At 46.9% G+C, this 15585-nt stretch overlaps 1 protein-coding gene across 5 annotated transcripts in view; it reads right to left on the bottom strand.

Annotated features, from left to right (window-relative positions):
• The window catches only part of FRMPD3 (FERM and PDZ domain containing 3), a 106968-nt gene that overhangs the window by 14540 nt on the left and 76843 nt on the right, over positions 1-15585 (bottom strand). For all 5 annotated transcript variants that reach the window (XM_019662467.1, XM_019662466.1, XM_019662469.1 and 2 more), the window contains one exon: positions 4518-4662. In XM_019662467.1, the coding sequence (XP_019518012.1) occupies positions 4518-4662 (145 nt within the window). The remainder of the gene's footprint in view (positions 1-4517; positions 4663-15585) is intronic.

The raw sequence follows: 15585 nt of genomic DNA, 5'->3' as shown, positions 1-15585 counted from the left end.
CTGCAGCCTACGCCATCGCCACTGGCGACTCACAGCAGCCCAGCTCCAAGTTGAGCTGTTGTTCAGCATCTTAGCTGTGGAGGACAGTGTCACTGGCCCTCATATGTGGGATCCGAACCGGGGCCCTCTGGCGTCCCAAGCCAGTTCTTAACCATTGCGCCACTGGGCCAGCCCTTGCTTGTTTTTCATAGACCACATTGCCCCTCTAAACATAGTCAATGTAACTACATTGGGTGGGGTCAATTTAGGCCTTAGTGGCTATATCTAGGGAACTGTGGATTACCTGGGGGAATAGTATGTAATAACCCTTTGAGACTTCGGGAAGAAGTGCTCTAGGGGAGCACTGAGCCAGGAGCTTGAACTAACAGTTCAGGAGGACTCTACTCCCAGATATTGCTCACAGGTCTGGGCGATGCACTGGGTGCTCATTACCTATGAGAGAGATGAAGAATCTCACTGGCTGCCATTGGAGGTGGCTGCTAGGGACATGTCCAATAAGGAGGTGGTGACTCCTCTCGGAAAAGGGCTGGAGGTTTAATGGTGGCTTCCCTCCCTGCAAGATGGAAACATCTCCCAACACCAGGCTGTCAAGGCCAGGTGATGCACAGCCCACCACTGGGTACTGTGAGTTCCAGATCTGAGGAGCAGCATGGGGCTATGCAGAGGAGAAATGTCCCAAGAGAATCCTGAATCTCCAGACAGAAGGTTAGTAATGCAGTAAAGCCAGGTGCGGTCGGCTGATGGCTGGGACAGCATGCCTCCCAGATTGCAAATTTGCTGTAAACTGCTCATCAGTTTTCTTCAGGGAGATGCCCTAGTCTATCCCTTTGTACTCATCCACTCAGAAGATTGACTTAAAAAAAATGGTTGCAAACAGGACGGTGACCCAACTGGAGCTATATTAAATTTTATTTTCTCTCTCCCTCTCCCTCTCCCACTCTCTCTCTCTCTCTCTCTCTCTCTCTCTGTCTCTCTCTGTCTCTCTCCCCCCCCACACACACAGTCAACACAACATTGATGCAACTGAGTTTCTATTGGCCTTGCTGTATTCTACAGTCCAATGATCATTACTGGCCCCAAGGTCAAACTACCTACAGACCTTGCAAGAACCTCATGTCCTTCCTGAATCATAAAAAAAGTATGTTATGGGCCTGCCGGGTGACACAGTTGGTTAAGAGCACGAGCTCTGAGCAACAAGGTTGCCGGTTCGATTCCCACATGGGCGACCCAGCTGAGCTGCGGCTGAGCTGCCAGTGGGCAGCCGGATGGCTCAATGGTGAGAGTGTGTGCTCTTAACAACAAGGTTGCTGGTTCAACTCCCACATGGGACAGTGGGCTGCACTCCCCCCCCTCCCCACAACTAGATTGAAAGCGGCAACTGGACTAGGAGCTGAGCTTGCGCCCTCCACAACTAAGAATGAAGGACAACAACTTGACTTGGAGCTGATGAGTCCTGGAAAAACACAATGTTCCACTTCCCCAATTCCCCAATAAAATCTTTAAAAAAATGTCTTATGTTCAGTCTAGCTTTACGACTCTGTTCATGTTGCTGGGTCTTAACTACATGAAAATCGGTAAGCCATGCACTGGTATAGTAGCCATTAACCAGAATGCTCCATTCACTACGCCAAACTGTTTTCTAATGATGGGAGAAAAAGTAGAGTGAATTCCTCCTCCAAATGTGACCCCAATTGGGGCCTCCAAAGCCTTATTTCCCTGGATCCCTCAGGATACAGCAAGCCCAAGGCTACAGAGAGATAGCAGCTGCCTTTGGATTTCCTATCTCCCCAGTGCAGGTGGAGAGTTGGCATTTGTCCGAGACTTTCTCTAAGTTGTGTCCTCAAGACCAGGTGCTGTTCTGTTGTGTCAGTTGAATTTCCTCTATCTAAATGTAAAGGCACTTACTGCATTGGTATGATCCCTTTACTTGTCTGTCTGTATTCTCCCACTACATGGTAAGCTCTGTGAGGGCAAGGTCCAGGTCTGTTATTCACAGCTCTATCTGCAGTACCTGGCACATAATGAGAACTTCAGAAATAGTTGTTGAGTGAATAAGTGAAATACCTACTTTGGGAAAACTACTAATAAAGCCCAACAGGTAATCTCTTTCCTTCCATGTCCCCATTTTCCTGTTTCTCCAGGTCTCAGAGGAGAGGTGATGTTTTCTCTTTTGCAGTTGCAGGTTTAACAGCATCCTTTAGGCCCAGTCGGCTGAGCATTGAGTTGGGTTAGCTGGTGGCCAGCAGTTGTTATAGGACAAGAATACACGCCTGGCTAGAGACCAGGCTCTGAGAGACCAGGGCTGGGGCTTTACCCCTGAAGGAAAAAGCCCAGATGAGGTTGGCAGGATGATTGTTCCCAAAAGGCTTTTCCTAAACCACAGTTGGCACTGGGGCTTCTGTTCTGGGATAAAAAGAAGGGCTGATGGAGGAATCCGATCTCAGCTGTGTACCAGGAACTCACAGCCCCTCACTGTAACCCGGGTGGAAGTCTCCTCAGTGGTGCCGCTTGCTGTCCACCTTTCCTTGGGGCCATGAGATAAGATGTGCACAATGTCCCCCGACAGGCAGAGCCATCAGGCTTATTCTGCCCCACCCGCCAAGATCACTGGGTAGCTGCTGTCAACCCAGCAACTGAAAGCCAAGCACTGGGCCCCAGCATTGGTCTAAGCCCCTAGGGAGGTCAAGCACTACAAACAGCGGGACACTATGGCGGTCCATCTGGCTCCAGCATGGACAGAGAGGCCCTGTGCTAGAGGCAGCCTGAGCCCCCATAACTGCAGGCCCAACGACTGAGTCTCTCAGGAATCAGGGAGGGGCTCTAGAGCCATGCCTAGCATTTATAGAAGCCTCCTTTCCAGACAGCAATACCTCCAAGAGACTCCAATAAGTGATTTGCTTTTAGAAATGCAAAATGGATGCAACATGCAATGTGTTCGGTGAGATTGAGGGGACACATGATGCGACTATCCCCACAGCAAGGGGAATACTTAATGACAGCACGGGCAAGGGTGCTGATAGGATGACAGAAACCCCTTGGAAGGCAGGGTGGGACTATAGAGGAACTCCAGGAACCTTCTTAAAATGGACCCCCCAAACAACCTTCACTTCCACATCTGGTTCTCAGCTGGGCTCCACACTCTTCCTTCTGCCTCCCCCTTCTCCTTTCTCCCTCTCTATCCTGCTCAGTAAGTGGTATCATTTACTTGGGTGCGATGACAGAAAGGAAGTCCACAGGTGACACTGGCAATGCTAACGCTGGCTTTGCCATTATTTGGCCATAACAGATGGTACCTATGGCCACTCACTTTGCAGTCATTTGCCTGGAGATGTGTGGCAACTGGGCCCTCTGGGTTCTTTCTATTCCAAGTCAGTTCTTTTGCTTCTCCGTGTGGCCTCCTTCGTATGCCTTGGGGCCACCTATCCTTTCCCAAATCCGTGTTTGGTGCATTGCCTTCTAATTCCTGCAGACAATGTTATGAGATGTAAACATGGGCTTGTTAGGATGTTCGTGATGAAGAGATCATGGGGTGAGAGGGTGTGTGTGGGTACACAGACCACTGGGTGCTAGGATATCCATCAGATATGTGCTTCTACTCTCAAACTCCTCGATCTAGATCAGATGTGACCATGCTGCAAGGCAAGAGAGCCTTGAAGAGAAAAGAAATAGTCAAGCAGCAAGGCAAGTGGATGAAGGGCCTTCAGCATGTGAGGAGGGCAACTACTGGGTGGTAGGTCTCAGCTCCTACCCATGATGTTTGGGTGCCAGGGTCAGGGGAGCACTTGCTGTGGGTACTTGAGCCTTAGGCCTAATGTGTGTACCAGGAGTACCTGTGTTTTTTTTTTTGGTCTCTTCCTTCTCCTCCCACTTTGGTCCAAGGCAGGAATATCTGGACTGTGCTGATTTTTCCCAAGGCCCCTGATGGTGCCATCATCAAGACAGCTGTGAGGGGTGGCTGTGCTGAGTCGTTTGGGGGCTGTGCTTGACTTTGCTCTTAGTGGTTGTTCCCGCCTATCTCCAAGCCTGCTGCTGGACTACACTGAGCCTGCACAGTCTTTCCTACCCCAGCCTTCTGTGGCCTCTTACTTCAGGCAGCTGTCAACCCCCTATGATGAACAAAAGCAAGGTTTTCTCTTCATTTTCAACCTCTACTTCATCTAAGCCAGAACTCCCATGCATCTCTTCCAGATCAATGTACCTCTAAAGTGCTGCCTTAGATTCAGTGTGATTCCTTAATTGGTTCTATTTATCGCTTGTTTGCTATTTTTATCTTACAATCGTTCACTGACTCAATCACCATGTGTTGTCACAGGCATCCTTTGTGGGACAAGCCCATCTGAAGGGGAACTGTCTTTCCCACTGGCTTGTGCCAACTGGGACGCAGGGGTACAGGGCTGGCTCCTGGTAAACTAGGCGCTGGCAGAATGGAGTGAGCACTAAGGCAGTGGAGCACCTCCCTCCATGTCTCCAGGGTCCAAAGGGCCTCTGGCACATTGCAAACCGAGGCTGAGCCCTACCTGCCTTGATCATTGGAGGTGCAAGGGGCTGGCTGGTGGGCCTGGCGAAGACCATCTTCCTGGAATCCAGCAGGAGGCGGCAGTACCCCGCAATCAGGCAGGCAAAGTTGGTGGCTTCCGGCCACTCCATCAACAGCACCAGAGGCTAGGAGAGAGGTGGGAAGAAACATGAGGACACAGGAAGGAAGGAGACAGATTCAGTTCTCTGGAGAATGATAGTGAAGAAAAGATGACCTGCATGGTTACGGGAACCAGCATTTCTGAACCAAAAATTGAGGCACATGGCCTGAGAAATTTCTTCTGATTTAAGAATTTATTTATAGTAAACTCTACCCAGGTATCAAAACTCAATCAACCTTAGTTACACATTTAATGAACTTTTACTGAAAAAAAACTAAAATTATATAACATGACATGACTGCTGTGTGGCTGTTCTGGGGGTTGTCAGGGCTCAGCAGATGTGTCAGGGCCAGCTGGGAAAGCTGGGGTGAACCTGGGAGTCGAGGCTAGATTGGGGAACATCCTTCATGAGAAAGAAGTTTCTTGAGCATATAAACTACCTCTTGCTCATCTCTCTAATCCCTTACGGTACCCTGAACAGCTTCCAGACATGGACACTCCATTCAATCAATTCCTCACTGTGGCTTCTGGGCCAAAGTCTTTCTGGTCTGCAGGCCTGCTCAGACCTTTATTCTTTCCTCTGTTTCCCAAAGTGTTTTCAAGATGCTAGTTCGTCCTCCTCAAAAGAGGTCCTTGGTCAAATACGTGTGTGAAATACTGGGTTAAACAAAGCTATACAGATAGTTGGTACTAATGGAAATTCTCAGATCCTTTAATATACCGGGGGTGCCAAAGAAATGAATACACATTGGAAGAGATGTTATCTGTGTATTACTTTTCAAAGTTGACTTGAATTATGGTAGTAATGTGTAGTATGACGTTTGCTCAAAAGATGGTGTTAATCAAATGAATGCTAGTGTCACCGTGTGACAGGCAGGACAAAGAAAATGGTGGAAGCACGGCTGTTATTCAAGGAGTGCAAGACCATTTTGAAGTGTTATTTGAAATCCGAGAACGTTGTGAACGTAACAACGACAATGGAGGTGTGAGTATGCAACAGAACCTCCAACAAGCCTAACAATTGCACGCATTTGTGATAAGTTTGAGATGCATGGTACTGTGAGTGATGTGCACAAGGGAAGATCTGGGAGGCCTCGCACAGCAACAATTCCTGCTGCTTCTGCTATGGGGTTGGAACAGTTTATGTGCCTGCCACAGAAGTCTACCAAACAATGTTTGCCGTTATCAGAAGTGTGGACGTTGATGGTAACCACTTTGAGCACCTCTTGTAATTGCAGAAGTCAAACCTGACTTGTATTCATCTTTTGTTATCAATATATATTTAGTATTACAATTTTAATAGTTTTTTCTTTCTGACAATGTGTATACATTTTGTTGGCATGCTCTGTATTAAGGTGCATTGTGAAACTTTAAGAGGGAGACTTCAGTATCCCAACTTTTCTAAGTTACTTGATCCAAAAAACTCAATTTTCATAGAACATCTCATGGCGCTCTCGGGATTTTTTTTTTAACCAACTTTGGGGAATACTAGCATACTCTGTTGACTTCTGTTCCTGACCTTAAGTCAGTCAAACTAATCCTGGGATTAGATAGTTGACTGCTTCAGAGACCTGGCAATGATACACCAAAAAATGATATAATAAAAATTAAAAAACATCAGCACCTTTTCAGTAAAGCTTTCCAATATCTGTATTGTAATTTTACAAGTGTGGCTTGAAAATAAGTACGGATCAGATGGAAGTCAGCCATGGTAGCATTCTCTCTGGAATAGAGCAGTCGCCTCCAGCTCTCAAGACCACTGAAGACTGGCTGAAGAGGGCGTCGTGGGGACATGAGTTTCCTTGACTTTTGAGGGTTCCCAGACCGAGAATTAAGAGCTAAAAGAGTTAGGAGGAGGGAATGAGTCCCTTCTCTGACCAGTGAGAAGTCCAGGCGAGAGGTGATTAGGGTAGTGGCAGTAAACAGGGACATGACGACGACTTGATGGAACTTGGTCACCAATTAGACTAGCCTCCTTTAGCTGGATCATCACCTTGGGAACCGTTCTGAATCCACAACAGCTCAGCTTTTGCCTAAAGTTGCACCAGTTTTGTTTAGCTCCCAGGATCCCAACACATAGCTAGAGGTGAATATTGTGCAGTTCATAAAAACCAGGGGTTGGCAACCTTTTTTCTGTGAAGTGCTAGATAGTAAGTATTTCAGGCCTTGGGGGCCATACAGGCTCTGTTGCAACAAGTCTGCCCTTGTAGTGTGAAAACAGCCATAGCTAATCCATAAACTAAACAAATGGATGTGACAGTGTTCTAACAGCACTTTATTTACAGAAACAGGGTTGGCCCTGGTTTGGCTCATGGGTCGTAGTTTTCCACCTGATCTAGAAGTGAAGGTTCTTTCCAGCTAAATACGATAGTTTGTGTTCATTTTCACACCTCTCAGCTTGTTTCATTTGCCAACAGTAATCTCCTTCTCCTTTGGAGATTCTTCTCCTGGCTTCTGTTTCTGTGAAGTGATACCATGTTCTGGTTCTGTAATCTCTGGCTATCTCCATCTTGCGGTCTGGCTGGCTCTTCTTGCATAACCTCCCCACCCAATCCATACCCCAGGCTCAGTCCTCGAGCCTTAGTTCTTCGGCATCAGGGCATCAACTTTCACCTGTGTGCTGGGGATCCCCAAATCACCATCTCCAGTCTATTTCCACATTTGAGCTCTTTTCCTATTTCAGAACTTGTACAGTGCTATACCTATATCACATAATCTTGTGCTGGATTGAATCCTATCTTGAATTGTGTAATAGTTACAGCACATCCAATTCCACTGCATGCCACAGTAAGGCATCTGCATCCTGCCTCTTAGGCAATGAGGTAGCGATGCTCCTACGGAGCTCAGGCACGACCATCAGCAAGAAAAGAAATAGTCTGTACACAAGGACCAATGGCTCCTTTCTCCAGTGATAAAGGGATCTAATTGAGATGTTACCTTTAGTCATTATTAGGAAGAAGCCGAGGGGATGTCTGTACCTCCGGTTAATGGATGTTTCTCAGTCATAACAGAATGGTCAATCTTGTGTACAACCAAGTAGAGACAGAGGGGACATGGAATGGGAGGGGGCAGAGGATGAGTTACCACTTTCTGCCTCATTGCCTGCCACCAATGGCAAAGGATACACAGAGGTTTAGGAGTAAGCAGCTGCTACCACCATAGTGTGAGGGCCAAAGACTCGCTAGGCTTGCCTCAGGAGCCTTCACAGACATCGTGGCCATTCCTGCTGCCGCTGCTTTATTTCAGGCCCTTATTGTACTTCCCTCAAGGCCAAAACTCTGAAGGTACGTGTGACTGGGTGACAAGTGTACTGAGATCCTGAACCCCTCAGCCTTCAGGTCCTGTTGGCTCTGGCCACAAGCTGCCTCATCTGTTTATACCAGTGTGCCATATAAACCATGACCTTTTTTGTGATATGGAAAAGATGGGGACACACTTACCTCATGTCCTCCAATAGCCTCCTGGTTGGCCTCCCTGTCTCCAGTCTCTGTCCACTTCACTCCACTCCATCTCCCTATAGCTGCCTGAGTCATGTTCTAAAATATGACTCTCCCTGTCACTTAAAATCTTATATGGCTCATCACCTAAACCCACTGCCTTCCAATGTCACTCAGACCCAACATATGTCTCCAAGCATATCTCCCACAAACTCTGGCTGTGCCCTCCTCCCATCACGGTCCCTCATCTTATGTTACAGCAATGGCACATTATTACAGTTTGCCAAAGATGCCACGTTCTTGTACTCCCTCATACCTTAACCTCTGTTGGTCCCTCTAGCTGAAATGCTCCCACATCCCGCTCTGTCCACCTGGCAAGCTGCTACGCACTGGCTAGATGGCTCATGGGCAGCATCACCCACTGAGAGATGCAGCCACTCATGCCAGAACAGGGTTAACACATTTCCTGACCTCATGGCACTTATAATCTAGCAGGAAATAAGACATAAGCCAAATAATCACAAAAATGAATACGGCTGCAAGGTGTGATAAGTTCTATGAAGGGAAAGGACAGATAGCTATCAGAACATAGAGTGTCCTGGCTCTGTGTGTGGGTGGGTGAGAATGTGAGCATGTATAACTAATTGGGTTTCAGAAGCTGCAGAGAGCTTCTTTGAGGAAATGGCACAGGCTGATGAATAGAACGAAGGACCATTTGACCAAAGTACAGGCTGACTGCTGGACAAACTGATGGACTAGTTGGCTGCAGGGCAGTCTGACCCACTGATGCCCTGGCTGACAAGCTGGCTTCAGGACGGAAGAATGCCTAACAACCTAACAGCCTGATTTCCTGACCAGTTAAGCTGTCTGTCTGGCTGGTCGGCTGACTAATGGACAGATAGGACGCTGCGTGACTAACTGGCTGATTAAATTAGCTGTCTGACTTCAGTTTCCCCTCTTTTTTCTTTCTTTCTTTTTTTTTTAAAGATTTTATTCCAGCAGCCGCAGTGAGCGGCCAGCAGCCGCAGTGAGCGGCCGTCCAGAAGCCGGCGACTGATCTGCCTCACCAGGGAAGAGCGCAATGATGGTGCCAACTTGGGCCAGTGAAGCAACATCCTCCACAACTAGATTGAACAACAACAACAACAAATGACAGCAACTTGTCTGTTCCCCTTCCCCCAGTTCCCCAGCACTGTTCCCATCCCCCCAATTCCCCAATAAAAATCTAAAAAAAAAAAAAGATTTTATTGGGGAATTGGGGGAGGGGAACAGCATTGGGGAATTGGGGAAGGGGAACAGATAAGTTGCTGTCCTTTTGTTCTTCAATCTAGTTGTGGAGGATGTCACTTCACTGGCCCACGTTGGTATTATTATTGCGCTCTTCCCGGGTGAGGCAGATTGGTCACCGGCCACTGGACGGCTGCTCACAGCAGCTCTTGGCAGCTCACGCTGGCTGCCAGCCACTCACGGTAGCTTATGGCAACCCACTGCAGCTACACTGCAGCCTATGCTGTCGCCAGTGACTCACGGCAGCCCAGCTCCAGGTTGAGCTGTTGTTCATCATCTTAGCTGTAGAGAGCGCAGTGTCACTGGCCCTCATGTGGGATCAGAACCGGGGCCCTGCTGCTCAGAGCTGGTGTCACAAGCCAACTCTTAACCAATGTGCCACTCGGCCAGCCCCCCTCTTATTTCTTAACCCAATATAATCCGATGTCAGTAATAAAGCAGCATGAAAGCAAACTCCTGTGCTCAGAGAAGGCCACGCACATTCTCAGTTGGCTCAGCACAGCAGGTCAGGAACCTCTCCTCTGCATCACCGCACAGCCAACTGGGCCCCAGCACAGGCCAAATGCAGCTTAGAGAAGGAACACAGATGCACTTTCTGCCAGAAGGGGTAAAACTCAAATAAAAGGCAGGCGAGCAGAGATTGGATTGGTTTTCTTAGAACCCTTCAAAACCAACATTTTCTTTTAAATAGGATTTTAATGATCATTATGTCTAATGTAATGCTTGTCCCGACAGGGAGCACTAGAGCAATAAAGCTCAAACACAAAAATAGGAGACAGACACACTGGGCCACAAGGGATCCCTTGGGACATTGCTTTGATGGGTTCTTTTCTCCCCTTGTGTGCTTCCTTGGTAATGAGGTATGGTAATGGCCCAGTGCTGTCTCAGTACCAGACTGCTGTCTCTTGGAGAAAGAAAGATATTTGCACACTACCTCACACGCGCTTCACTAAGAACAAATAAACTGAATGAAAACTATAATTAACCATGTCCAGGCCATCTTCAAATGGAGAAGGAGAAAAGGAGAACGGAGTTGGAGGCATGGTCAGCCAGCCATGAGAAGGTACAGCAGAGAGCAGTTTGACATGCTCCAGCCCATCTCCTTCCTGGGGTGCTCTGGGAGCTTGAAGGCACCTAGTACTTTTTTGGGGGATGTCAACAAGCAAGGGGACTAGTCCTGGGGTAGCCTCAGCTTACCCTAGCATCCCTGAAAACAGGAAAAGGATGGAAATCAAAGGGCCTGGAGGGGCAAGGGTACGACCAATGAATGTGGGTTCTTGCCTCCACGACACTGGGAAAGGCTAATTGGGCATAGCCAGACAATTGGGGGTAAGACAGAATATCACTTTAAGGCAGTGGTTCTCGGGTCAAATGCACATCGGAATTACCTGGGAAGCTTTACAAACCTATATACCCCAGCCTCACCTCCAGACATGCTGGTTTTAAATGGTCTGAGAGGAAGTCCTGGACACCCAGTGATTTTTAAATCTCCCCATGATTCTACTAAGCAGCCAGAGCTGAGAACTACTGCTTTAAGTGAATAATCTTAGTTTTACCAGGCCTTTCCAAAATATTCCCAGACCAGAGTGGCATATCTAGGGAGAAATGTGCCACGTCTGGCTTCTAACTTCCATGCTCCTTGTTAAGGAAATTCAGACAGCCTCTCTTCGTGTACCCTCTGTAGTGTGTGCTTGTAAACATTTAACAACCGATTCTCTGAAGTCCTGATTTGTAGTGACAATTTCCCTGGTGTACATACTGCCACCACGGCCACTTTCAAGTTATCAATGAGATGTCACTGAACACGGAGTTGGTAGAGATGTGTCCAATTGGTTCTTATGCAGATGTGCAAGGTGGCCAGAGCATGACACTGACTCTAAAGATAGACTGCTACTAAGCCCAGGGAAGCCATTCTCCAGTAAGGAGCTTCCCGGACCCTGTCCTGCCAAATCCTTCCCATTGTGCACACATGTGGAGAGAGGCACCGCTCAGCAACCACAGATACTGCTGATATCAAGTGCCCCCAGGAAGTTTCCTTAATCCTCCAGCCAGAATTAATACGAGTATTACCCTCGTCTGTACTCTGGCATGCTCTTGGCACCCAGCCTATGGTAGCCCATTCACTATGCCATGAATTGGCAAACTTCTGTCTCTCCTACAAGACGCTAAGCTTCTTGAGAGCAAGGATGTTTTTCCCTGTTTTTTTTCTATTTTCTTTTCATCTTTGTATCTCCCAATGGGTTTAGCATGCTTCCTAGCAACAGTCAATTCATACTAAATGCTAGAGTGGTGGGAGGAAAAGAGGAAGACTGAGGGAGAGAAAAGATCCAGGTTTCCATCTGATAGCCGATTTATCTGCGAAAGATATAAATACTGTCCTGTCCATTACATAGGGCACTGACTTGTAACTACTGATGCACACAGCAGACATCTCTGATTATAGATGGATCGGATTTTATGTAACAAACGTTGGGTGTGAGCAGAACATTTATCAAGAAATTGTATCTTTAATGAGGGATTTCTACTTGAAGGAATCTTACCACGTATTAGTTTCCTATTGCTTCTGTACAAATTAACACATACTTAGTGGCTTAAACAACACACGTCTATTCTCTTTACAGCTCTGGAGGTGAGAAGTCTGACACGAGTCTCACTGCGCTAAAATCAAGGGCAATCAGGGCTGTGTCCCTTTGTCTTTTGGAGGTTCTAGGGGAGAACGGAGTTTCTAGCTTCAGAGGCCACTCACATTCCTTGACTCACGGCACCTTCCTCTATTTTTAAGGCCGTCCAGGTTGGGCTGAGTCCTCACATCGCATTGCTCTGACCTCCTCTTCTGCCTCCCTCTTCCATTTAAAAGCACATTACTTGTGATTACGAGGTGTGATCATAAAAAATGGTGAATGTTTAAATTAAAAAAAGTTTTTTCATTAAAAGACACATTGCCATTAATCCCCCCTCAAAATACTCCCCCGCACTTCGAACACACTTATCACATCGTTCTTGCCACTTTCTGAAGCAGTTCTAGAAGTCCACTTTAGTGAGTGTCTTCAGTTGCGCTATTGTAGCTGCCTCAATGTCCTAAATCGATTCAAAACGTTTACCTTTCATGGTCATTTTGACTTTGGGGAACAGCCAGAGATCACAGATCCAGTGAATAAGGTGGATGAGGACACACCGTAATGGTTTTATTTGACAGAAATCGCCATACCAGAAGCGTTGCGTGACACGGAGCCTTTCCGTTGTGATCACAAAATATGGTGAATGCTGCTGCCGAGTGCCATCCAATGGAAAGGCAGGGATCCTCAATACTGGAAGCGGCACATGGAACCTTAGTAACAACAGTGTGTCACAAATTTCAACTTGTTCGGTGCAGTCAGTCGTGTGTAAGTTACAGTTGAGAGAAGGTGTCTTTTAAAGTGTGCCGTAAATCATCCTCCATCATGACAACACTCCATGTCACACATCGCTTCTGGAACAGCAATTTCTGTCAAGTAAAAGCATTATGCTGTGTCCCCTTTCACCTGATTCACTGGATCTGGCACCTTGTGACCTCTGGCTCTTCCCCAAAGTCAAAATGATTCAGGACATCGAGGCAGCCATGAGAGCGCAACTGAAGAGACTCATGGAAGAAGAGGACTTCCAGAACTGCTTTGGAAAGTGGCAAGAAAGATGGAATAAGTGTGCTTGAAGTGAGGGGGAGTATTTTGAGGGGGATTAATGGCAATGTGTCTTTTACTGCAATACATTTTTTACTTAAACATTCACCGTATTGTTTGATCACACCTCATACACTGGACGGACCTGGATAATCCAGGCTAATCTCCCTATTTTAAGATCAGCTGATTAGCAACCTTACTTCCATCTGCAACCTTAATTCCTCCCTGCCATATAACATGGCATAATCACAGGTTCTGGGGGTTAGGGCATGAGCATCTTTGGGAGGCCATTAGTCTGCCTACAGCACATGATAAATCTTTTACAAAGTAGAAACATTACAGTGTAAAGTGGATAATTCTTGTGTATTTTTCATATGCATTTTAGCGGTTGCTTAAAGTAGGGCCTACCTGACCTATCTGCCAGCTGATTGTTGCATCATCTACCTAACCATTCGCTGTTTCCCACTCAGCAAAGTGCAACCTTCTCCTAACCCCTCCATTCATCAACAAGATCTTCTGTTTATCTCCTAATGTAGTCTCTCTCTCACCTCTCCACCCACCCATGATGTGGACCCTCTGTGTACTGCATGCATAGCGCCATTCTTCAGTGCACTCAGGCTACATGCAGCAGGCAATAGGGGTTATGTGTGTGCTGTGTGTGTGCAAGAAAAGAATGTATGTAAGTATATGCATGCACACTCTTAATGACTCTACATGTTTCACATTCACTCTTTCTTTTCCATTACCACTGCTGTCCCTCTAGCTCAAGCCCTGCCTTTGTCACTTCACTCCTGCTCTAGCACCATGATCCCCTCCTCACCTCCCTGGTTTCACATTAGCCTTGCTCCCGTCCCTCAGGCACACTGGTCCAAATCAGCTTTCATTTTATCATTCCTTTGTTCCAGGGCCTACAGTGGATTCCCACTATTCTATCACATTGGATCTAAATTCCTCGGACTGGCCTTCAAAGCTTATAACCAGCTTGTTCTGCCCACCGCCAATCTCTCCAATTGCCTTTCTCGTTATTCTCCTCTCCAGCCAAGCAACTATGCTTATTGACCTGCACATATGGCTTACTTATTTCCATGCTTGCTCTCTGCCTGTGAATACATCCCACTTCTCCCTGCTAATCCATACCTATCACTTTAAGATCCAGCTTAAAACAATCTCTTGTGGGAATCCAGTTCTGGTTAACCCCTTCCTGTTCTTTTATTCCATGTTCCATGCAATACTTATCTACAAAATTTACTTGATATTAACTTTTCTTTATTGCTGTTTTGCTTTTAAAAAAAATAACAGGTCTCATTTGTTGAGTATGTATGTAAGGCAGTGTGCTAAGACATTTGATACACATTTTCTCATTTAATCCTGAATGACAACCTTTTGAAAAAGGGACTCCATTTTGGAGTTGAGGAAATCAGTGCTCAGAGAGGTTAAGATACATTTTCAAGGTCACACAGCTAAGAAGCGGTACATCTGGGATTTGAACATGGTCTATCTGATTCTAGAGCTCTATACAAGTTCTGATGTTGTGTTATCAAGGCAGGTCATATGTCTTTGTGAGTCCAGGTCTCCCCAATATGAGTGTAGTCCCCCAGGGGCCGGTCAGGTGGCTCAGTTGGTTAGAGTGAGAGCTCTGAGAAACAGGGTTGCCAGTTCGATTCCCACATGAGCCAATGAGCTGTGCCCGAGCTGCGCCCAAGCTGAGCTGCCGCTGAGCTGCTAATGGGCGGCTGGGTGGCTCAGCTGGTGAGAGCACGTGCTCTTAACAACAAGGTTGCCAGTTTGACTCCTGCATGGGATGATGGGCTGTGCCCCCCGCAACTAGATTGAAAATGGCGACTGGACTTGGAGCTGAGCTGCACCCTCCACAACTAAGATTGAAGGACAGCAACTTGACTTGGAGCTGATGGGTCCTGGAAAAACACAACGTTCCCTTCCCTAATTCCCCAACACTGTTCCCTTCCCCAATTCCCCAATAAAATCTTTAAAAAAATAGAGTGTAGCCCCTCCAGGGCAGCATTCATGCCCACAACTGTGGCTAGATTGCTCATAGAAATAAGAATAGTGCTCCTCACTCAGGCAACACCCCACCAACCCTGCTTGGCCTGCTTCCTCCCAGAGCTCTGGAGCCAGAGGTGAGTAGTTCTCAAACATGGCTGTACTACAGAATCACCCGGGGAACTGAAAAATAAATAAATCCTGATGCCCAGGCTGCACCTTGATCAACTAAATCACAATCCCTGGGAGTAGGACCCAAGCATTTGTATTTTTCAAAAGCTCTCAAGGAAATTATATTGTGCAGCCAATGTTGAGAACACTCATAGAGCAAAGAAGATTCAGTTGGGAAGCTGTTTCTCTGTTTTAAACCCTTTCTATTTCTCAGGAAGCCACATCTCCACTGCATGTCTTGTCTTTCCACCCTACCCATTTGGATTTTTACCCAACAACATCTGAGGAGGGCAGCAATCATTGGTTGAGGAAGTGGCCACAAGCCAATTAAATATCAGCTCCAGGCAGGTTGCTAAACCAATGGCATTCCTGTGAATCGCAGGTGGAAAAATTAAC

This window comes from Hipposideros armiger, unplaced genomic scaffold, assembly GCF_001890085.2.
Source record: "Hipposideros armiger isolate ML-2016 unplaced genomic scaffold, ASM189008v1 scaffold_377, whole genome shotgun sequence".
Lineage (NCBI taxonomy): Eukaryota > Metazoa > Chordata > Mammalia > Chiroptera > Hipposideridae > Hipposideros > Hipposideros armiger.
This window is presented reverse-complemented; position numbering and strand designations above follow the sequence as displayed.